General features: G+C 39.0%; 1 protein-coding gene across 10 annotated transcripts in view; it reads right to left on the reverse strand.

Annotated features, from left to right (window-relative positions):
• Positions 1–754: 754 nt before the first annotated feature.
• LOC139463935 (neurabin-1-like) overlaps positions 755–25,278 on the reverse strand; it is a 118,530-nt gene continuing 94,006 nt past the window's right edge. For 7 of the 10 annotated variants that reach the window (XM_071245383.1, XM_071245384.1, XM_071245393.1 and 4 more), the window contains 13 exons: positions 25,028–25,156; positions 24,330–24,451; positions 23,500–23,596; positions 22,757–22,889; positions 22,121–22,225; positions 20,362–20,522; positions 19,436–19,527; positions 15,752–15,922; positions 14,438–14,598; positions 9,575–9,751; positions 8,582–8,688; positions 6,640–6,822; positions 755–5,871 (listed from right to left, as the gene is read on the reverse strand). In XM_071245383.1, coding sequence (XP_071101484.1) covers positions 5,722–5,871; positions 6,640–6,822; positions 8,582–8,688; positions 9,575–9,751; positions 14,438–14,598; positions 15,752–15,922; positions 19,436–19,527; positions 20,362–20,522; positions 22,121–22,225; positions 22,757–22,889; positions 23,500–23,596; positions 24,330–24,451; positions 25,028–25,156 — 1,788 coding nt within the window. In that variant the 3' untranslated portion in view covers positions 755–5,721. The remainder of the gene's footprint in view (positions 5,872–6,639; positions 6,823–8,581; positions 8,689–9,574; positions 9,752–14,437; positions 14,599–15,751; positions 15,923–19,435; positions 19,528–20,361; positions 20,523–22,120; positions 22,226–22,756; positions 22,890–23,499; positions 23,597–24,329; positions 24,452–25,027; positions 25,157–25,278) is intronic. The other 3 variants (XM_071245385.1, XM_071245386.1, XM_071245387.1) reach the window with 3 other exon arrangements.

Raw genomic sequence — 25,278 nt, forward strand, 5'->3', positions numbered from 1 at the left:
GAACTTGAGGGCTTCCCACAGCAATGTGCCGAGTCCTACTATTCGCGTACATACTGCTGCCACATATCTTCTACATGAAAGGTTATGTGGATGCATCAAACTGAATCTCTCACTCGCAACTTTTTCTTGTGCTAAATGCAACAAAATTCATCACAAAAGCATGTTTTGAAGGATTGAAACGCAAGAACATGTATGGATAATAGCCAATACCTTGAAAATACCTTTGTTAAAGTTCATCTACCATGTGTAAGGTACAGGAGCTTGTATTACTTCTGGATGTTAGAGACGACTTTGGACACAGCTACCGGTATTTGCGCTCAATGGAACTTATGGCTCTAATACAAGTTGTCTCCCTTATTTTCTGTTTGTGGAAGTACGGACTACTCAGTTCAATCAGCAACCAGGTGAGGTGAAATTGAGTTTAATATGGTGTTCCAGATTAATTTGCTCATACAGGGACATTCATTCATGAGAGCAGCTGCTTTTACTAATGCAGAGATCTGCAGGTTTTATAGTGCTATACCATGCCTTGTAGATGCCCCCACTCAGACACAGTAACCGACTCTGAGGTGACCAGTCCTTGTTTTATCCCCATAGTGACGAGTGGCAGACAGAGTAACAACAAGCACCGTCTGTAAACGTCTTTTGGAACATTGTGTATATAGGGCTCAACCACTGACCTTCCACTATCCAGGCAGACTCGATCCACAACACCAGATGGCTGCAACCAGTTGAACAAAATAACAAACACGTGTTCACATCATACATACTTTAATATACGGCTCCCAGACCGAAATGAAGACCAGAGATATATAAGAGTGTCTACATACAAGTGTTTACACCTGAATTTACAGACTGTTTACATGGATAAAAACTTACAGATTTGCCTCCTTCAAAGTTGTGTTTTTAAGAAATGATCGTAATATTAATCACTTCTGACGTGTGAAAATTTAAGACACATTGATGTGTAAGATGAAGAGATGTCGCAATGCAGGTCGACATTCAGACTTTTTGAAGTTTCTATCCTTGTAAACTTTCTTACATGATCTGCTATACATAAGTGCAATTATGATATGTCTGAGAGTCTCAATCATCGAACACACACCAGTCATTCGATCAGAATGTGCAAAGCCTGCAGGGATCCAGGGTTAGAAATTAACACTAGCCTGCTAGCACGAGGCTAGTACAAATTCCTACGGGCTAGTACATATTTCAAAATTTCCCCATTGTATTAACATTACAAGGGCATTTTATCTTCAACCAGGCTAATAAAGCTATTCAGTTTAGTTCTAATCCTGGGATTGTATTCCAAAAAGTTCCCAGGGTTCAGAGGCCCATTTCACAAAGCGATCGTAGCGCTATTTTATCTGTCGTAAGTATGTGTTAAAGTATAGGAGTTACGACAGTCGTAGCGCCATGAGTTCTCTTTGAAAGAGGCCCTGGGATCACCACCAGCACAGATGCAACATCTACACTAGAAAAAAAGTTGTCCAGTGGATATAAAAATATGAAAGTGTTTTTTACAGTTGTACGTTTGCAAAAAAGGTGTAGACAGCATTATTAGCATCGGCATGTATGAAATAAATCTTCGTGGTTGACAATTTCATGTTTAAAATCAAATTTAAGTTGAAATTATGTATGCACAGTTTGGGTATATCAAGTCTATTACTAAGTCACACAGTGAAAGGCATCTCCTCGGGGCTTGAGGTGACGCACACAGGTACTGCCTGAACATACACTAATAAAGTTACATGGTGTGGTTTTTGTGCTTTGCACAAATCAATAAGGCGCTTAATTACTGGCAACGAAAGGCTGGCAGTCATCTAGGCATCATATGGGTTTGGTTTCACAGAGGAACACAACATTGCAGACACTCTGGTACAAATAAAGAAGTCATTTGTTAGCAGGAGAAGGGTCGGAGTTGAGTATAGAATATTTCACTGCTACAAGTTAATGCTGTTTTTTAACATGATACAAATTGTTATCTGACTATCAGGGTCGGCTTCCATTGGTCAGTTGATATTGTCCTTATTACCTGACTAATTCTATTGGACATTTGATATCAGTATTCAATCAAGTTGTGATATTCTGAGTCATTCGGAAATATCCATGAATTAATCCTTGTGGGAAGAATGTATTCCTACGACTACTAAGTAGATTTCTACTGATTTTGTTATTGCATATTTCTAAATATATGTTAATACATCTTAGGGCTGGGACGATACACCATCTGCACAATCTGATATGTATCACAATACCTTGCTCACAATCCGATACGTATCACGATACTTGCAAATGCTCTTATCGGTGATGTGTAAGGCATCTTTTTCATAGACTGGATGGCCAAATACCTCGCATACTGACAATTTACTATTGGCATTGTCAAGTATGGCGCAACGGACGAAGATATTTACGTTTTCACAACTCATTTTCACTAGTAATTAGTTTTTTGTGAAACATTTATTAAAGAATACATTTAAGGTTAAAATTTATACTCTTTACTTTCGATTGTGATCGATACTTGTATCAAGAAGTGAAAAATCGCGATCCGCCGATGCATCAGTGTATCATCCCACTACTAATACATCTCCCAGTGTATATGGTGATACTTGAGTGGAACTACAAAAATATGTAACTAGAGTGAATTTTGATTATACTTTCACGGATTCCATACACAAATGCAAATTGTGACTTTCAAGGTGCACTACAATGAATCCAGTTGTATGAGGTGAGACATGGAATTTGAACATATCTATGAGAGTTAATGTTGATATGATACACAGTGAATAGAACTGATATCGGGATAAAAATTAGTTAAAATGAACCAGTCCCGAAGTGATTCTGATCACATCTGCCTAGTACATCTTTACCAGACCACACACTCAACAGATATTGAGCATTAGCAGCAGGTTAGGTTTTCAGCATGTCTATCATGTAGAGATCACCCTGAAAAAAAGGTGTAAATTATGTCTCTACGACATAAAGATTCAAAATTTACCATTTTGCTCAGAAAATTCTAATTATTTCTAATAATGCACACTACTGTATACCTGAACACATATGTGCCATTTTGAATACAAAAACTCCTATGTGCCTGCATTGTCATCATATTAAAAACCATACGATAAAGAAGAGTTGTAAAGTTGACTAAATAAATCCCATTATACACAAGGAAAGGTACAGACAGAGCATGCACTCTCGTCTCACAACATTAATATTAGCACTTGGTCTCGTAGAAAATTGATTGCATTTGTTGAACAAGGCAATTACAGCTTCTTTGGTTCATACCGCTCTTATGGAACTGGTAAACTATGAACAACCACTTGCTGACTTGCACCCATGATTGACTCCCTTCAGTCACACAAGCTTTAGGGGTCCCTCAATCACAAACTTAGAGAATAAGAACAAATCATGTATAAAATTTCATTTGGGAAATAAAGTATTGACATGGATAAACATGTAAATAATAACAGTCGACTTCAACACGCAACACAGACAACAATTAGAAGCAACAAACAATATGGCGGCATTCCAAGGGAGACAACTCAAGGTGCCATCAAAGCCTGTTTCTTGTGTTGAGGATAAAAGATTCTATCTGTCAAATGCTGTAGTTCGGTGGCAAATTAAAACCTGGAAATACTAAACCAAGCTTTGCGCAATTTCATACTGAGGTATAAGGCTTGCTGTATTCAGCATGATGGATTGTTTAAGACTAGAAATTAATGCATTCTGATATTCAAATTTATTGTGGCTGTTAAGAGGGATTGCATAAAACCATTTCATTACTTACAGGTACATATTTCCCCGAGTTGTCTCCCTTGGGGCACACATAGTTGAACATCGCGATCGAGACAACGGGAAGTTGTGAGCAAATCACACTCTTGAAAATGTTTCATTTATTGAGCATATTGTCATCTACATCACAATAGTTTGTCTCCCTTGTCCAAAACTTAACACTATTAAATTGTTTCATAGCACTCACTTATCAAGTTATCAGTTTAAATGAAAATCTTTATGCATTGTTCAAGTTTGAGCATTTATGGAAATCAGCATTTCTAACACTTTGAAGTGGCGTTAGAACCTAAAATACCTTCAAGTTTGTAAGATAAATATAATGATAACATCAAAGACCTGCCTCGAATTTATGATGGATGTTAGCGTCACAAATTAATAAAAATTTGATGAATATGTTTTCAATATCAATGTACATTCTGAGACCTGGCTGTCGCTAATGGTCACAAATTGAGACAAGCAATTTCACACCTCAGTCAAGGTTATATAACACATAGGGTCAAGGTTATACCACATGGGGTCAAGGACATTAATACAGGTCAAGGTTAATTAGAAGGTAAAGGTTACAAAGGAGGAGTGAAATCTATTTGAAAACATGATTACACCGGATCCTGGACAATGTGACCAGGACACAGAAAATATGACGATAAGTTATACTGATCTGATTATCTTACAGACTGGCGGGGTATACTGAACTGTAACACGTGAATACTTCTCAAGGTACTTCAATCAAGCAACACAGCAGTCAGACAGGACATCTGTTAAACATTACACTGATTTTCTGCATAATTTCACATATCTCAAAGTAATTTGGAAATAATATTCACGCAAGAAGTATCCATTCCATCAGGGACATGAACGTATTGTCCAGAGGCCTAACAACATGTCTCTTTCCATACACTGATTGAGGTCTTGCGCCGAATTGAACATTTTCAGTTATATCACAGCGGGTTGTCAGCGTGGGAACAAGGCCGGAAGTGAGCGACTATGCACAGTAAAATGTTGCACCACAGACAATTGGTCATTCGATCATCTCGCAAACAGGAGTGCTTACAATTGATTTCACTTGTAAATGTGGTTCTCAATTATTAGCAGGAGCTTTCATCAACTTGTAAATTCAGTCATGTGACCAGAAATAGAACATCCCTGAAAATGCTGACACTGTGTGATTGTTTGGCAACTGAGTGGATCAGCCCTCAACTGGACATGAACGTGTAGGTAGCTATCTTTACACAGACATATATACCAAAAATGATGACATTTAAGTTCTCTTATGACATGAATGGGTTCTCTAGAAAATCAATCAATGACATGGTTTCATGATTTCATGTTACACAATCAATGTCTGACATGTTCATACAGTTTACTTTTTATACAGAATCTATAATACATTGGTATATTGCATGGGTAAAATACGTCGAGATGTGTTGATAAATGTACCACTGCACAATCGTGATACAAGGAATAATACAATCCTTGGATCGGCATTAGCTTGATTTCTAACATGTAGTTCCTTCTGTACACACGTAATGGTATTTGTTGCTGAGGGCTTGCAGGAGAATCAACTCCTTGGTCACTGTCATGGGAAGATCACTAAAATACCCATCAAGGGTTTTATCACGTCCCACTTGTCTGGTACCATCGTACAAGTTCCCAGGCACGGAGGGGCGTACACACAACTGTACATACAACTGTACACACATCAGAACTATCACTGTACTGATAATCACTTTGTGACACGCTCTCTGTCCTAGCTGCATGTTGTCCTCAAGACTGCCCATCTGTGTCCTTCATTTCAGTCATGTGACAGCTTCCACGAAATCTTCATAATTCTCCAAACAAAACAGGAGAAATCGTTCCTTTCACTTTCTTGGCCAATCAAATGTGTCCATTTCACTTTTCAGCCAATCACAGCTGCCTTCAAAGTATTCATTTCTTCTTCATCTGCTTCTTCTGTTCCTTCTCTCTGGCTTTCCTCTCCTTCTCCTGCTGTTTCTTCTCCTTCTCAATGGCAGCTTTCAGTTCCTTAATCTTCTTCTTGAGTAGTTCGCGATCTTTACCATTGGTTATCCCTAAACTCTGAAACACAGGAGGAGGTGCACTGGTAATGGGGAGTGTTCTATCCAATTATTATTGATTCATTTCCACATGATTACATACTCCTCTACTCATCACTAAAGCAGGAAAAAGATGATTATTTCTGAACAATCATCTCAAATACAGTCCAGTGATCGATATTGTGAGCACTGATCAACAATGACACATAATTAACCAAGCCACCCAGACTACCCAATCAATTTGGTCACTTCTACAACATAGTTTACTGAGGACGTATTAATAATAAAATAATAAAACCGTATTCGATGTAATAAGCGCCAGGGCGCTCTCAAAATTAGAAATAGGGGGCTCTTATTAGAATATTATTTTAGTGAAAAAAAAGCAGAGTTAAAAGATAAATTTTGAGGTTTATGTTGACAGCCTGAAATGTTTATGTATGACAGATATATCTTTCCAGAATTTAAATGCCCAAAATTAAGTGTGCATATAACACAAGAGTGCGTATATCACGCGAATAAATAAGTCTTAGGTACATTGATCAATCGGAAGGGGTGCTAATTAGGATAGTTCATTGGCAAATATATTAGCAAATATCGCTGTGGGTGCTTATTGGAGCAGGATGCTTATTACGTCGAATATGGTAATATGGCTATTTCTTTTGCGCAAAATTCCACATCACTGAAGGACATGCTCAATGCGCAACACAGGACATGTACATATATACAACAGGAAGGGGACAGTATTATGATAAAACTATGCACATCCCAACCTAGAATCACTTGTACTAACCTTGAGTTTGGAACCGTCCATCTGGAGCAGCTGTGGTCCCGAGATGTTCCTGTCCTGGAAGGCATCATTGTACTTGTCGAGCTCCAGCAAGATGAGCCAGCGACACACATGCTCCGAAGTCCAGTCCAACGGGTGCACCGACTCAAACTGGTTCTGGTTACGTTTATTCGGAGCAACCATCTCCTGAGAATGATAAATAGATGTGTGAACATTTGCTGGGCATAAATGAGATACTTCAAAACAAAATTTCTATGCATGATTTAACCTTTGATTGCAGATTATTTTACAGTTCACATAAAATAGGACCACATGTATCAAATAGTAGAATGTGGATCATATTATATTAAGGATAGCCCCAGTATTATTACCATGATATACCTAGTATTATCAGGGTATCCCCAGTATTCTTATCAGCATACTTTTTTATTGTATTTTGATCTGGATATTGTTGGGAAATCCCTGGTAGTTTTATCAGGTTATCCCTACCATCATTATCATGATATCACTCATATCTACATCATGATATCCCTTGTATTTACATCATGATATTCGTAGTATTTACATCAGGATATCCCCGGTACTATCCCTGCTATTTACATCATAATATTCCTAGTATTAACATCAGGATATTCCTCATTTTGTCATCAGGATATTCCTCTTATTGTCATCAGGATATTCCTCGTATTTACATCAGGATATCCCTGGTACATGTATTTACATCATGATATTCCTCGTATTGTCATCAGGATATTCCTTGTATTTACATCATGACATCCATGGTATTTACATCATGATGTCCCTGGTATGTACATCATGATATCCCTTGTATTTACATCATGATATCCCTGGTATTTACATCAGGATATCCCTGGTACATGTATTTACATCAGGATATTCCTCGTATTGTCATCAGGATATTCCTCATATTGTCATCAGGATATACCTTGTATTTACATCATGATATCCCTTGTATTTATATCAGGATATTCCTCATATTTTCATCAGGATATTCCTCATATGATATCCCTGGTATTTACATTAGGATATCCCTAGTATTGTCATCTGGATATCCCTAGTATTGTCATCAGGAAATCCCTAGTATTGTCATCCGGATATCCCTAGCATTGTCATCAGGATATCCCAGATATTGTCATCAGGATATCCCAGGTTTTGTCATCAGGATATCCCAGGTTTTGTCATCAGGATATCCCTTGTATTGTCATAAGGATATCCCAGGTATTGTCATCAGGATACCTAGTATCGTCATCAGGATATCCCTTGTATTGTCATCAGGATATCCCAGGTATTGTCATCAGGATATCCCAGGTATTGTCATCATGATATCCCTTGTATTGTCATCAGGATATCCCTTGTATTGTCATCAGGATATCCCAGGTTTTGTCATCAGGATATTCCTTGTATTGTCATCAGGATATCCCAGGTTTTGTCATCAGGATATTCCTTGTATTGTCATCAGGATATCCCAGGTTTTGTCATCAGGAAATCCCTAGTATTGTCATCCGGATATCCCTAGCATTGTCATCAGGATATCCCAGATATTGTCATCAGGATATCCCAGGTTTTGTCATCAGGATATCCCTAGTATTGACATCAGGATATCCCTAGAATTGTCATCAGGATATCCCTGGTATTGTCATCAGGATATCCCTACTATCATTATCAGGATCCATATTGTTAATAAGTACATGGTAACCCTTTTATTATGACCACCATATGCCTAGCTCATCATCGTGTCCCGCCCGCATCTCTTGACATCAAGCTAGATTCAGCTGCCTATTTACTTGCTGTGGGTCTGAAGATAAAACTCAGACATGGAACATCATCACTGGCCAACATTCAACATTGAAGCTGAGGATTCCGAGCTCGACAAGCTTCTCCTCGTTAGTTCCTCCAAGCTTCTCCTCGTTAGTTCCACACTTACCCCTGTTGCTGGTGTCCCTGAAATGTTGAACCTGCTCGACTTCCCCTCATCATCAAGTTCAGACACCATCAGGGATGACGAAATTTCACTGGTTGTGCTGCTGCCACCTAGCAGGGAAATATCACAATGAGCACTGGGTACACGTTTCAAACTGATCATTGAATAAAAGCTCAAATCTTTTGTAAAATCAAATTAACTTTTACAATATGTACATATGAGTAATAATAACATTCTTTCCACACATATATGTTCTTTTACCATTCCTATTATTTTACAAATAAAATCTTATTCCACACTTGAATCTCTCTGTGATTTTGGTTTCAGAAGTTGTTAATTTGAGAAGAAAAGTATTTCAAGAAAATAAGACTTTAAGATTAGGAGTAATAACATTCACATATTCAAAGGGGTAAAGTCAAAAGGAAACAACATTTTTTAAATTTCAGATGCGATCATATTTACAAGAAAAAGTTATCTACATTCAATATATAAGTGTTGTCTGTTTGAGATGGAACAGGCATATGATCTCTGGAGCTGAAAAAAGTTGTCAGACATTGTTGACGAATGAAAGATTGAGAAATGACATGCACGTTCCTACCAGACTGACAAAGGGATCCCTACACTATTCATGCGTAGTGTACATTCAGTTAGTTCATGGAAGGGTTAAATCCTTTCCCATGCAATATAAATCCTTATCCACTGTAAGAAAACATGCCATGACTGTCACGGACATTATAGAAAAGAATAATTTCAACAAATAACACATATAATCGAACAAATACGTACGTAAGCATATAGCAATCACAACACAGAGAAAAAAAAATATGATTGAAAGTCAAGAGTTTATGAGAAATACAGGAAAGATTCAGTTCAAGACAGGAAAGGCATTATCAAATGTTCCCCAAATAGGAATTTGATAATTAAACTCATTAAGAGGCCGAAATGTGTTTCAAATTCACTAACTTCTTGTTCATTTCACTGAACCAAGTAACTTACCGTCATAATCATATAAGCCTGTATCTATGTTTTTTTTAGAAATGAGAGTTATCCCCCCCTCATCAGAGGTGGCAGGACTGTCGCGTGGTCGGCTAGACAGCAGCACAACGCCACTGGTGCTTGAGCTGCCCCCGCCCAAGGACTTGGGCCTCAGCGAGAATTTAGGAAAACCAAAGCCTGCATGAGGAACAAGTTGTATGTCAAGTCAGTTATATACAGGGTGGGGATGGACAAACGTGGGCAGCTGGCTGGGGAGGAGGGTGCAAGGTGACATCCTTGACTGATCGGACAATACATATATTGATATGAGATAGCCTGGCGGTTAGTCTGTGTCCCAAGCAGGCTGGAGTGCAGGTATGGATGAACTGGTACAATGGAACATTGTTGTGTCACTCTAAGTGTTGTAGTGCAGGGTAGATTGTTTACTGTTGTGCTATGTAGGAAATGCTTGGTGTGGAATAATAAGGCAAGGTGTGGCTTGGTGGTGTGTGGTGTGGCGGGGCGGTGTGCGGCATGGCGTGGCATGGTGGTGTGTGGTGTGGCGTGGCATGGTGTGGCGTGGCATGGCATGGTGGTGTGTGGCATGGCATGGCATGGCATGGCATGGTAGTGTGTGGCGTGGCATGGCATGGCATGGCATGGCATGGCGGTGTGGCTTGGCGTGGCATGGTGGGTGGGTATGTGGCGAGGCGAGGTGTGGCGAGGTGTGGCGTGGCGTGGCGTGGCGTGGCGTGGCATGTGTGGTATAGTGTTTGGTGTAGTGGTGTGTGTGGTTTGTGTACCTAGTGTGGTATGGTGTGGCATGGCATGGTAGAGCTAGGAAGGCATGGTGTGGCATGGTTTGGTGTGAATTGGTGTGGTGTGGCAAGGCGTGGTATAGCATGGCAAGGCATGGTTTGGTTTGGTGTGGCATGATGTGGTATGTATGGTACAGTGTTGGCATGGCATGGCATGGTATAGTGTGGTAAGGCATGGGTTGGTGTGGGAGTGTGGTGGCATGGCATGGTATAGTGTGGTAAGGCATGGGTTGGTGGGGCAGTGTGGTGGCATGGTATAGTGTGGTAAGGCATGGTTTGGTGTGGCAGTGTGGTGGCATGGTATGACTTGGTAAGGCATGGCATGGCATGGGTTGGTGTGGCAGTGTGGTATCTTGAAAGGTTGTGGAGAGGCAAGGTGACACTGATGAAGATTCAGGGTCAGTGTGGATAAAACTAAATAGGGAAACCGGTGGGGTTGTGGATTGGGTCAGAAAGAGAGAGGATATTGGTGTTGCAGTGGCTGCAACAATGGTTAAGGAATTAAACAGGAGCATCAACATGGATAAGGACATAGCAGATGAACTGAAACTTTGATCTGGGCAGAGAGCAAATGTGTAACTTCAGTCAAATGTAAGTGGCCGAGGAATACAGCTAGACAAACAGCTTCAGTGTCCAATAACAGTCAATGTTAACCAGTGTTAGGTTTCATTATACCGTGAGTGAATACATTGTTGGCTTACAGGGGTGAGTTGTGTGAATGTTGTGTTATCCCACAGTCAGTAATATTACAGTTTTAATGCCACCTGCAGGTGATCAGGTCTGGACCGGAGGAACTGGTTGTTGACAGCAGAAGCAACAGCTCAAATTGTCTTCACACAGAGACACAAAAGAAGCAAAGTCACATATTGTAGCTTCCTGATCCATCAATGGAGAATTCAGTTTGGGCAGCCTTCTCAATGGTTAATAAAGATTTAAACTTACAACTGAATAGGTGAAAAACACTTTTTATCCTATGAGTGATCCTTTATGTAACTCTGTCAGTCTCAAGTAACATTTGTTTGTTTGTTTGTTTGTTGTTAAACGCTGCACTCAGCAATACACCAGCTATACGAGAGTGCCTTTAAATAATTGAGTCTGAACTGAGCATGATTCGTGCCATTATTGGGCAATGACTATGCATCAAGCCGTCAAAGAGCCTGACCAATCATTCGATCCAGCAAGTCCTCTCTTACGTAGGTTGCTGGGGGGTCTATAACCCAGAATCCTGACAGTTCCAAGTAATAGCTGATGAGAATGTCCGCTGACTAACTGGAATGTGGCTAAATGACTAAGTCTGTGCTGTTTCAAACCCCATTTTGGCTAGAGCACCACCTATTAAATGTTTGTGGGACGAAGCCTGACGTCACACAGGTCACAGGTGTTTACCTTGCTGAAACCCACAAGCAAGGCTGACAAACCAAGAATGAAAATAGGGGTGATTCTAGGAATCAAACCAACCATCAGCATGTCCTGCAAACTTAGGGAGGAACCTTAGTCCACTGAGCCACCCATGTCCCCTTGAATGAAGTAAAATGACAACATAGGAAGCAATAGGAGGCAACAGAATGTCCCAACGACCTCAACAGAATGTCCCAACGACCTCAACAGAATGTCCCAACGACCTCAGCAGAATGTCCCAACGACCTCAGCAGATTGTGAAAAGACTTGAAGACAGAAGACGATGACAATAGAAGACATGAATTCTGAAACCCAGGCCTCGTTCCACCAAACTAACTCGGCACTATGACTGCCTTAACTCTTATATACACCTATAACAGTGTTAGAGCTAGATTGTATTGTGGAACGAGGCCCTGAAACAGAAGGGGAGGATCTAATATTGGAATTTGTCAGAGGGATAGGGCAGCATTTGTGTGTTATTTGCTTGTTCACATAATAATTAGTGAAAAACACTACATTCAGAACTGGAGACTGCAGTTGCAAGAACAAGAACAATGGTTCACAATATGACAGCAGTACAGGCAACGATGTACCGATTCATATATAACCTTCAGGTCTGATTAATACGATTCTCAAATACATGACATTTAGATGACTGTCATCTCTGTAGAACTGGCAGCAAGAACTATGGTGGAATTGCCAAAAAGTATTTAACAAGACTTTCCAAAAAGACCCTGTAGAGTGGGTCCTGAAATGCTAATTACCAGATGGGCAAAGGAGACTTTTTCTTTATACATAAAAAGATTAATTAATCAGAAAAATCAGTCTTCTTGACTTCTTGAAACAGGAACCAAAATGCAAAAACTTCTAATCCCTAATGATTTTGCCAATAACATGTGTCTTGATTAATGGGGATTTAGTGTATTTGAAAGATCACAGCTAGCAATGACTCCCCTACAACTGTAAAGACAAGATACTGTATGGATGACAACTTGTTACAACTGCAGACTGAAGTGGTGAAAGGTAATGTTATTCCTCTGGTGCTTATCTTGACATTGAAAGCTCGCTTCTAGGGAACAGAACTATCTACCTGTTAGTACATTTGTTAAAAGGGGCTAAAAAATGGAGTGTAACATCTGATACATTAGTGATTAATATACAAGTGTTACCCAAGTGAAATGTGAATTAGTAAATACACCCAATGTTTTTGGTAAGCCCATCTGGGGACGTTACAGTTTGGCTGTGTTAATATTGTTAACTTTGTGGGTCTCATAAATAATTAATTCCAAGTTGTTTTGAAAATAAACACATTTTGTTAATGTATATTGACAATTCACATATCAACATGGACAATCATAAATAATAAAATAAAAAATTTAAAATACCTCAAAATTATCCATGCTCAACAAATTCACATATATCAACATCACAACTCAAAACAATTTCAAAATACACCCAAATTATACACACTGTTAAAAAAGCACTTTTGTTTTATGGAGGTGTTAAATCACTCTAATAAAACACAGCACTTCAAGAAATACTCACTCGACACTCTATCAGTGTTATAATGTTAGATGTAAATTGGACTGTGCATGGCTATCACACCCATAAAACACTGGTGGTGTATGTGACACTGATCATGCATATGTCCTCTAATGTCAGACAATCATGCATACATACAGGCACACCATTCGTGTCGACTACAGTGTATCGATTATTGTCTATCAGAGTCCACAGTTGGGCTATCTTTCGTCTTGGTTCACATGGACGTAGGTAATCATGATAACCATGATAAGAAGGATGGAGAAAGCACAATAATTTTATTTTATTTTGCAGTAAACCTTTTTTCTTACCTATAAAATCAAATTAACATAGATCTATCTATTAAAACATTTTTTTTAAATAAAAATATTTTTTTAGGATATCTTTATCACAGGAAGTTCATCAAGTTTTTCTGCACACATTTGGCATATTTTCAAAAGATTATTCTGTATTCTAAGCTATCTGAGATGTCACAGAAACATGCTTTCATATGGTGTTATTAATTTTAATAATTAATTGCAGAAACACTTAATGTTGCTATGGTAACCAATGTAGTATTTCAACTTCCATTGTTACAAGTCATTGAGGAATTCATGGAAGATAATTAATTTATACTTCCCAAAATGTAACTTAACTGTAGGTGTTTGCAAGTACAGTAAACTACGTTTATAACAAACAGGCTTACAACGAAAATGACATATAAAACAAACTATTTGTGGTCCCGAACATTTTCTGTATATTATATCAGACAAAACGGATGGATACAATGAACAAGCTTATAATGAAATAACGGATATAGCAAACTCAATTTGTGGTCTCGTGTGTACTCAATGACAATGTTTATGTTTATAACGAACTGTTAATCTCTGAGTTGCTCTTGTGTCTCCAATCAGCCTATGAAAACATCTGCGGCCATGCATGGCAGTTCAAAACACAATACACAAATGAAGACAAGTGATTAACTAGATCAAGTACAAACACTTGTCCTCAATTTTCACATAGTCCAAAACCACATCTTTACAACCTATAGCCTTGTTAGAACCAAGAGTCAAGATAGCCCTTTGCTGTCTGTACATGGTTAAGTTCAAGGTGAACAACACTACCTCAGTCAACAGGCATTTCTTACCCTTAGATCCAGATCCTTTGGCAGGCATATGAGTGTTCTCTCCTGACTGACTCTCTCCCGAAAAATCAGGAATCTCAGCGTCCATATTTCGAAAATTAGGCTGTGATGGATCATAGGACGTCTGAGAAACTGATGAAGAATTATCAGAGTGGCTCCCTCTTCTGGAAAAAATGGCAGTGACTCTTGGGTCAGAGATAACAGAAGTGGTGTCATCGATTTAACATGGAAGAAATGAGGAGAACATCTGGACAATTATGTAAAAGTTAAGAGTTGACTTCAAGGAGGGATAAATACATAATGGTATAACATTCACAAGAAAGAAACCATCACCGGATCCAGATGATTTACCGTTACCACAAAGTACAATAATAAACATATAGTTTGATATAAAGGGTGACAGTGCATACATCACCATCATCCCGAGGCTACAGAGTCTACCGACTGAAAAATTCCATTTTCCACCCTAGCTGAACTCGGCTGGAATTATGGAGATATATTTTGGCGTGACTAAAACGTGTATGCATAACACAACCAAAATTGCATAACAAAATCAACATTCGGTTCGTAAACTTTCATGCAGATTTGGGTCGATTGCAGGATTTGCAAAACATGTGTATTGCCAAGTTTGTGTCAACAGATATTTTCCAAATCTTTTCAAGGTGCTCACGTAATTGGATGCACTGTGCGAAGTTTGACCCTTTTAATTAGAAAATAGATTTTGATTATCTATCAGATCGTCTTTACTGGGCGCCACCATTTTTTTTGAAGCAAATAAATTGATATGAGAGGTGGAATCTGATTGGTCAATAGGAGGGACATAGAAGGCACATAAACTCATAAAAGACACTGGTGTGGCTATAACTGAGCCCTGAAATTCCATCCTTGTTCGGCAAGGGTCGAAACAGGACTTTTACAGTCAGTTAACTCCCTTGCCTTGGGAAGATGATACATCACATGTTGGTGACAACACAAGGCTATTTTGTAGACACAGCTCTGACTTACAGAAAGAAACATAGGCAAAGTAATAAATATTGCAGATAAACTAACAGAAATAAAGATACATAAGGCTGACAAGTGACTCGCAATGTAATATTTGCAAAAACTGGCCCGCAAAGTAATATTTGCAACAACTGGCAATGAAATGCATGAATGGCATGATGATGACTTATGATGATGGAAGGACAAGTTTCCATGGGAGAATTATGTCTGCTGAATTTGGAATGATTTCCTGTCAATCACGTTTGTCTCATTTGATCCTACTTATTTCCCTTCCTGTTGGAGTTGGTAAACATGCAGATATCCAAGTTGGGTTACCTAGACCATGATGATTGTTCAGAATTATTATCACTCTCATTCACAGGGGGAGCCACCTGAGACGAAATGGGCGGAGGAGGAGCAGAGCGGGGAAGCGGAGGTGAAGGAATTGCTTCAATTGGCTGAAATGCTCGACGCTTTTTAGCATCACTTTTCCTGACTGTGCTGTCGCTGTAGATAGAGGCGTCAAAGATACCAAGGGATGTAGATCATTGTTGGTCCAGATTACTTAGTGGTCAAATTTATATTTTTTGGTACATTTTTAATGTCCCCAAATTGGAATATTGAACATTCAAGTTAGATCTACATTCCTTGTGAACAAACAGAAATGCAAGCAGAAAAAAGGTATAGCCACAGAGTCTGATAACCACAGAGCTGAAAACGGTGTTAAAATGACGACACAAGACTGTGGCCCAGTTTATGAAAAGGATCGAAATCATGATTTTTTGAAAATTTGATTCTAAAGAATGATGTATTGATTGATTCTGTTTGAATGCATCATTTTAACTCATAATATTTGAAAACAAAATTACACAACATACAATATTAAATGAAGTTGGCAAATATAGCATAAATTATCTTAAGTATGAAAACATTGTAACATTTCACTGAAACAAAGATATCGTAAGAGCAAAATGCAATGCACACATAACTGCACAAGACTTTCTAAGCCTAGAGCATGCAGTAGCTAAAATTGTAAGGTTTGTCATTGTCCCCAGGGTGTAACTTTTTTAAATTAAATTTTAAAACAAATTCCACAACAAAATTAAATTAGCAATTTGTGTCAGTAGCTAAGGTATCTAATTTTCTGCATAAAATATGAAAAAAAGTGTCACATCTTTCACCGAGGTAACTGTATCCCAAAATATTAGTGTTATGTCGAATAAAACTTCATCATATTTCCCTCAGAAACAAATATTTTCGAATCAAATTGAAAACATTCCAATCAGATGTTAATGTGCTTTAATGACAAGTCTTACAAGAATGAGTTACTTACAGATAGATGAAGGCTGGCAGTCTAGGTGAGCAGACAAAGAGAGAATCACTATCTGCCACCTATGTTATAAACTAGCTCTACAGGGTATATAGCTATCTTAATGATACAGCTGCTGCCGCTATCATACTGAAGATGTAGTTGATATGCATAGAGAACCGGGGCCTGCTTCTTTAGCATCAAGCTGAACAATATCACATGTGGCTACTAAATCTAATTACACAGAAATATTAAGGTTAATTTTGGATTTTGTAGTTTACAATGTAATACAAAACAGGAAGCATGGTATGAAAAGAGGACATGTTCGTTAGAAGCAAGGGACATTCTTCTTACGTTTCAATGACCTTGTCCTTTATAGATTTTAAAAACAAGACAAGATTCATCACATCACTTCGGATGTGACAGCTGAAGGTCTGGGATAGATTAACACACCAAAATACCAACTGTAAGTATACAATGCATTATGCATTAACATAATGCATGAACAATCAAACAATTACGCTAAAATTAAAGTCTGCAATGCATTATCTCTCAACAATCACAGATATCTGCTGAGATGAAGAATTGAGATGTCAAGTATCAGTGGAAAAGAAAACCATATGAGATTAACTTTCAAAGATGAGTAACTGATTGCAATAAGTTTTCTCATGCAGATAGAATGAGATGTTACAAGAGAAAAAAACTATCTGTAACACAACTAGTTACAGACTTGATCTATTCATCCAATGACTAGAAGGATGTGAGAAGCATGAAGAATATTATAATGGGACTGATGTATCATTGAGTGAGATGCAGCTATGAGTGAGGATGATGATATGACATGCATCAGACGAGCAGATGACTGGAAAAACTCTACTCTACTCTACTCCAAAGGAACATTAATGAGTATATTATCATCACACTACATGTCAGTCATGGTTAAAGGGCAAGTTCACACGGAAATGAACCTTTTTTTCTTGTACTTTTTCCACATTAAAAGTGTTAACATAGAAGTGACATAGACAAAAATATAAAAACATCATATTTAATTAACATATTTTTTGCACTAAAACGATTTATATTTTTCACATTTACCAAGTGTTCTATTTCCATAACAAAAACACCATGGCTTATGTCCCTTGCAATATGACGTCATTGGTGCCAATTGATAAACATTATGACGTCATCATGCTTTGTTAGAGCCGCTTCACGTGGTGTAGGTACAGTTTTGTGATTCTAGCATCTCAGATGCCAGCCAGAATTGTGTTATGCTGAGTCACCACTGCGCCGGAGTGTGTCGTAGACCATGTTGTTTTACCGCAAACTGGTCCTTGATATCGTTTGCGTTGAGAATAGACAGGGACCCAGTTGAATTGGCACCAATTACGTCATAATCTAAGGGGGATAACTCAGGCCTATTTCGCTCGTAAAACGAAGGCCTCATAACGGCATATCACTTTCACACTATTGTGAGCTTCCTACTTTCACTGTGAAAAAAAATGAGTGTATATTTTCAAACACAGATACTAACTAATTCTAAAACTGCGTTTTGTTTAGAAAAAGAAAGAAAGTGATTTTTGCGTGTACACTTCCCCTTTAAGCTACTCTAACAGAGTGTAGAAATATAACCTTTACATATTCAAAGTACCAGACCAATCTAATTTCTTGTCTTAAGGATAATCCTTGACAATATGCAAGATTAAAATCAAAATTGTTTTCATGAATATTTCAGTTTAATTTCAAACAAAATAATTTATTTCTTTATTTTTCTAAACGTAGACCGGTCCTTAAAAGATCAATTGGTCTGGCATTATTAATGAGTATGAACATCTTAAAGCCCGAATCATGTGTGAAAGATGTCATATTTACAATTATAGAATTATTTTCCCATTGGTAATTCACATATATATTGTATCCATATTTCACTTTGTCTGACCTCCAAACATAAAATAGGTAAAAGGTCATATAAGAATGTTGTATTAATATTCCTTCTCCCAACACAGCTGATAGAAAAGAGCATCACCATCCACAGCACGTACCGATCTGCAAGCAGCAACACTCAGGAGCTGTTTACGGTGGGCAATGCTGCTAAATGGGGAACCATGTCAAAATGCTAGCTTTTCTACTACCAACTGAAGAACTCAGTGATTTTAGCCAGTATAGCCAGACAACCTCCTTCTGTCCAGTAACCTTAGCTTGCGGAATTGATGTCATTATTTACATTAAAAATCCAGTGAAGGGCAAGATGAAGATAGGAGATTCAAATGATTATGTGCAGGCTGGATCCCCCTCTTGCAAAATTCCATTTCCTCCATCTTGATTTTCGTATGTGAAATATTTGATATCAGAGAAGCAAATAAGTTTTGTAAATGACCTAACATTATTAAAAGGAAATGATTACACAGTTTTAATACATGTACTGTAATTTCTTGACCAAGAATATATATACACAATTCAACACAAGGATTATGATGCTTGAACAATAAGTTTTATAATTTATATTTCAAACAATATCCTGTCAAGTCCATTTGTGTTTTGTGTTCCTGCCTGCATTAGAGTCCTGTGTTTTTATTGCCCCATTGTGATTTTGACATGGTCCCTTGACCCAGATTGATTTTGACATGGTCCCTATGACTAGTGGAGGCTGTGAGATGTTACAGAAATCCAGCGGAGTCACACACACACACATACATACACACACACTGTCCTACCTGTCATGCTTTATCCACGTTTCCAAACCACTCTCGCTGCCATCGTGCCTCAGACTGTCTGTGTCGTTAGTGTCCTGGTCACTCTCAGACGACTACAAACAGCCACAATGGAAATAATTGCTTTGAAAATCTAAGAAGAGTGAGCAGTATTGCAACTATATGATGGTGGCTTGTAAATAATCAAGTCCAGTGATTGATATTGTGAGCAACGATCCAAGCTGATAATCCAGTGATCGGGGTACGTTGACACGCAATCAACTAAGTCACCGAGTCTGACCACCCGTTCCATTTGGTCACCTCATATGACAAGTATTGGTTGCTGGGGACCAATATTCTTACCTGGAATCTTACCTGGAATCCCTATGGGGTTCACCCTAATTCTGCAGCCAGCAATACTGAAGCTATACTACTCTAAAGAGGTTAAGGACTACCCGGTTCGTTCATATTACTCTAGTGAATCTATCATGCCCGCTTCTTTCACATTGCTATAGTAAATCTGTATGCCATGACAGATTAACTATAGTAACATGAAAAAATTGGGTGGTCCTTTACTTCTTTTGAGGAGTATATATTATTAATCATAATGTCTGGGCTGGGAAAAGACTGAAAGCATGAATGCCGATTCCACATCTTTGGGGCTTAATGACACCAATCAGCCGAGTCACATAAGAGTGAGTGAGTGAGTGAGTGAGTGAGTGAGTATGGTTTTACGCCGCTTTTAGCAATATTCCAGCAATATCACGGCGGGGGACACCAGGAATGGGCTTCACACATTGTACCCATGTCGGGAATCGAACCTGGGTCTTCAGCGTGATGAGCGAACGCTTTAACCACTAGGCTACCCGACCGCCCCGACAAACATAAGAACAGGACTAATCATGTCTTAAGTTCCACAAGCTTACTTGTAATGCATATGCAAATCTCACCTTTGACCTCTTTGTTGGGGGCCTCCTAGCACCCATGCCGCTAGCAAGCTGAGCCTTGGCGCGGTGGGCGGAGGTGTCGAGGAGCGGGGTGGAGGGCACCGACCCCAGGTCCTGGGCGGACTCGGATTTGGTGGGGGACTTCTCCATATCATTGATGATATCTGAAGATGGCATATCACCTGAATAAACTTGTCTTATACACATGAATCGCTTAAGTCCAAGCAGTCAGTGACTAGAGGTGTCAGAGTCAGCAATATCACAGATACATCACAGCAATGAAACATGGCCCGGAACACGTAGATATCGAATGATCATTGACCATCTTCAAACAGAACTTACAGGATAGCTTCCATTAAATACTTTCCAAGCCTCAGTGTTCATTTCTGTATTTCTGTTGACATCCGAGACACCTTTATAATATTATCACAGACAGCAAAAATGAATATGATATTCACAGCAGTTACTAATCAAAAGGTCAGTAACAAAAAATTCAAGAATAGTTACTAAACAAGAAAACAAAAAAACTGAATTTGGAAACATTAAAAATAAATTTAGAAATCATTCAAATTCCCCAAATTCATGCTACCCAGCACCACCAACATTCAGCCACATCCCCAATGCTGTGTCAACACAAAGTGCTCCAGCTATTTCTACTGCAGAACATTCTTCTACCATAGTCTTATGTTCATTGTGTCAGTACTTACGTGTTCAACACAAATATTGTCATATTCTTCTCGATAAGATAAATGAAATTGATTTGATTTCCTTGATCAAGAAAGGCACCACTGACTACTGCCACAAGATGCTGTCAACCTAAGCCTGCCTCATAACACATTAGATTCAGTATCTGATCAGTCATTCATTACATATGATCAAGTGCCACTATGAATTTAGTCATGACATCATTGGCCCAACAGTCAAAGAGTCATCTATCTTTGTTTTTTGTTTAACGCCACACCCAGCAATATTCCAGCTATATGACGGCGGTCTGTAAATAATCGAGTCTGGACCAGACAAGCCAGTGATTGACATCATGAGCATCAATCCCTGCAACTGTGATACGATGACATGCATCAACCAAGTCAGCAAGCCTGACCTCCCGATCCCATAAGTCTCCTCTTACAACAAGCATAGTCGTCTTTTACGGCAAGCATGGGTTGCTGAAGACGTATTCTACCCCGTGTCTACACGGTAAGCTGGCATTTCACTCTGGCTGGTGTAAGAGCACATCTAGCAGCTATGTTATGTGTTACCTAGTAGCTGTAGGTGGTTATATGAAGCATGTTAAGGTGCTCAAATATTTTATGGATTAATATTTTTAAAATCCTACTACTTGGTTTGCATTCTATTGCTTTGCTTTGAACCCATGACTAGGCACGCCTGAGGTATGCAGCTCTGCATAGCTAATCACGGTGCCTTAGAACGTCTTGGCCACCCGTGCCCCGAATACTCCAAACAGATACAGGTAGGATAAATTGATATAGTAAACTGGTCATCTCGGACTATTTCACTGTGTTCTGTTTGTTTGTTTGCTTGTTGTTTAACGCCTCACTCAGCAATATTCCCACTTTACAAGGACACCCTGTAAATAGTCGAGTCTGGACCAGACAATCCAGTGACTGATATGTCACCAAGTCTGACGCACTGATCCGTAAGTTGCCCATTACGACCAGCATCGGTTGCTGAGCAGCAATTCAATCCCGGCATCCTGAGGGCTGCTTCTCTGAGTAGCAGGTGTACAATGTGTAGGAGCATGTACCTGGAGTTGTGACTGGTTCTGAGTTGGAATGGTCGGACCCTGTAGATATTTCTGAGAGGTCATCCCGGGACTGTTTGGCTGATGATAAACTTGACGTGGTGTCTTCTATAAACACAAAGTTGGTATTGGGAAGTCTGTATTTGAAATGTACTGCTTCCCGAAGAATATACTTTGTGGTTTACAAAGAAGGGGGTACCACTTCCTTCCAAGAAACCAGCATAATTTATAAGCAACGTAAATGTTACAGGCAAGTAACAAGTGAAGACAAAACACAAACTAAACGCAAACTAAAAGCCCATGAACCATGTTATTCCACTTGCACAAATGCGCTACAATAACTGGCCAGAGAGAAAACTTAAGTGTAATCTCATGTCAAAAACATTTATATTCAATGGGTGAGACCATATGGGCAAAACATTTTTTTGACAAAAATCCCTGGCTTTGGGTAATAATGCTAACTGGCAGATGCATCAGTGGTATGCTAACTATGTGCAGACATTTGTAAGGAAGAATAGCCAGATGATCTATGAAAAAACTTTATGTTACAAATATCTATATGTATCACAAATGTGACTGTGGAAAGATACAAAGCAATTAAACTGTTACCAATCTACTACTTCCACCACCAGATCTTACCCAGTCCATTGGAGGTGGTGATAGCCTTCACGACCTCCGATTCTTCGTTGTCCTTGGATGTGTCCGTGGACAAGTCAACAGGCAGACCAGCTGCCTGCCGGGCCTGGATCAGGTCCTTCTCCAGCTGGAATATCTGCAGAAGGACGGTCAGAGGGTGAGGGAGTCGTGTTAATGTTGGATCATTGTTGCCAAGGATGCCATTTGGGGCAAAATCAGACACCAGGGCCCCACTCCAAAAAGCAATCTTAGCAGTAAGACAATCCTAACTCCCAATCTATAACACTGACTTACAATTATTAAGATAAGGATTACTCAGTGGGATGGGGCCCAGATGCGGGGATCCTCACATTGACCTCGACAGTACATGCAGGGTTCATTCAGATCCCAGAGATAAAAATTCTAGCACTTTTTCAGGAGAAAGAAACATTATTATGCATCCCAAACTGATCAATCAACAGTCTTAGAGCATCAAGTTCTCTTTAACAGTGAGTCACCTGATGCTAAGAGGAACCTAGATGTTGTTCAATCTCATAACAGGGAAGCCAAAAGTGCTGTGAAATTAGAGAAAGAAGTATTTTTGTAATCTTTCAAGGAGATATTGGTTTCTGTTAAAATTCCAGTACTTTTCATGTATATTAATACCATTCCAGCACTTTTCAACCACTTTGTTTGAGAAATGGTAAATGTAAGTAATTCACAGAGATAAAACAACCACAACTGAACATCCATGGCACACTACTGACCCTATCCTTGAGCGACTTGACCAGAGCGTTGTACTGCTGATCCTTCTCCGACTGCTGTTGTATAAGAGATTCCCGCTCCTGGATGAAGTCCTTCTCTCTGCAGCACAACAACAGAGTATATAGATAGGCTTTTGGACAATCAGAATGTGCGGGAAAAGGTGACAGGAAATAGGGTTTAACTTTGTGTCATGATTATTACAATTCCACAGCAACGGGCATCCACATGTGGACTACTCCAAAAGTATGCCGGTCTAATAGTGCTAGACCACTGAGTTACCATGCTGCAGTTTAACAGGGACACCCAAATCAGACACAGTACACTCTGAACCGATCAGTCCTTGTCTTATCCCCTGAATATCGAGTGCCAGGCAGGGCAACAAAAAATAACATCTTTTAACGACTGGCATGATGTGGCAAGGGATCAAAACACAGACCTCTTCCGTTCTCCAGGCAGTTGTCTACCCACTAGACCACAGAGGCGGCCTTACGCAAAAAGGTGTCTCGTTAAAACATGTATAATATTTTGAGACATCCAATAATTTTCAATTAAGTCTGTGATAAGTTTTCACCTTTTCCATAATTAATCTAAAGTAATACTTTTGGACCAGCATGTATATCAAATTATCTGATGACAATGATGCATACATTTTATTTCCCCTCATCATGATATTAATCTGGCATCTAAAGCAAGAGTTGGCTATCTTTTCTATAGGATGTGAAGGAATATAGTATTACGAATAAGGCATAATTCTCAAATACAATCAGGTACATGAATCCTGGAGGCCTGAACGACCTGCTGCTGATGCAGTCTGATAGTGGGTGCAGCTCACCTGAGTTGGTAATCCTTAATTAGCTTCTTGGCCTTGTGGTACTTCTTCTCCAAGGCTGTGAAATCAGCCTTCATTTTCTTTTCAAGCATAATATACTGGCCCTGTGATCCCTCCATTAGATCCTGGAAATCATGGGTTTATATGCAACATAATTCCTTAACAAGCAGTTGCCTAAATGAATAAGCAAATGAGTTGAAGTCATTAATTAATAAATGGCAAATAACCATGGTTTTTTTTCTCATTTTGTCTGTCAAAATGTATTACTTAGATACAGTGTCCAAAACATCTGCCTGCCCACTGCCCATGGCTTGTTACTTTTCTGTCGGGCTGCATGAAATTTATAATTACCTGCCTGACTATCTGGTAGATCATTTTAAAACTACTCACATATTCAGTTTTATGATAACTAACTTGTAGATTCTCTTGTTATTGTTTGCATTATTTCATCTGAATCAGGACGTCAGAATGTGGACAGTAACTTTGAAGATTGGTAGGCAACATTTATGGGTCACCTGCCTTGTTGGGTTTTAAAATTATTTCAAACACTGCTTAATTAGCTATACAAAAGATTGCTTTTCCAATACATTCCTTATATTCCAAAGGGTACTGGACATCTGTCTTGTTCAATTTCAGTACATTAGTTGAACTCCTCATCATTTTGTTCCCTATACACGACTGTATTTAAGTGTCGGTCCTACCTGGTAGTGAGCCAGCTCCTTGCGTGTATTTTCATGGGATTTCTCCCCCTCCTTCAACTTCTGTGTCAGTTCCTCATTCTTCTTCTCTAGCTGCTTCCTCTGTGTCTCCGCTTTGTCCAGTAGGATAATCTGGAGAAGGAGAACATGGATATAGTGCAACCATGGTAGTCTGGAAACCCTGCTTTGCGGACATTAAACAATACTTCCCATTGCTAATAATTTTAAGAACACTACCTCTATTACATCAGTGC

This window comes from Haliotis cracherodii, unplaced genomic scaffold (assembly GCF_022045235.1).
Source record: "Haliotis cracherodii isolate W230 unplaced genomic scaffold, xgHalCrac1.p SCAF_16, whole genome shotgun sequence".
Classification (NCBI taxonomy): domain Eukaryota; kingdom Metazoa; phylum Mollusca; class Gastropoda; order Lepetellida; family Haliotidae; genus Haliotis; species Haliotis cracherodii.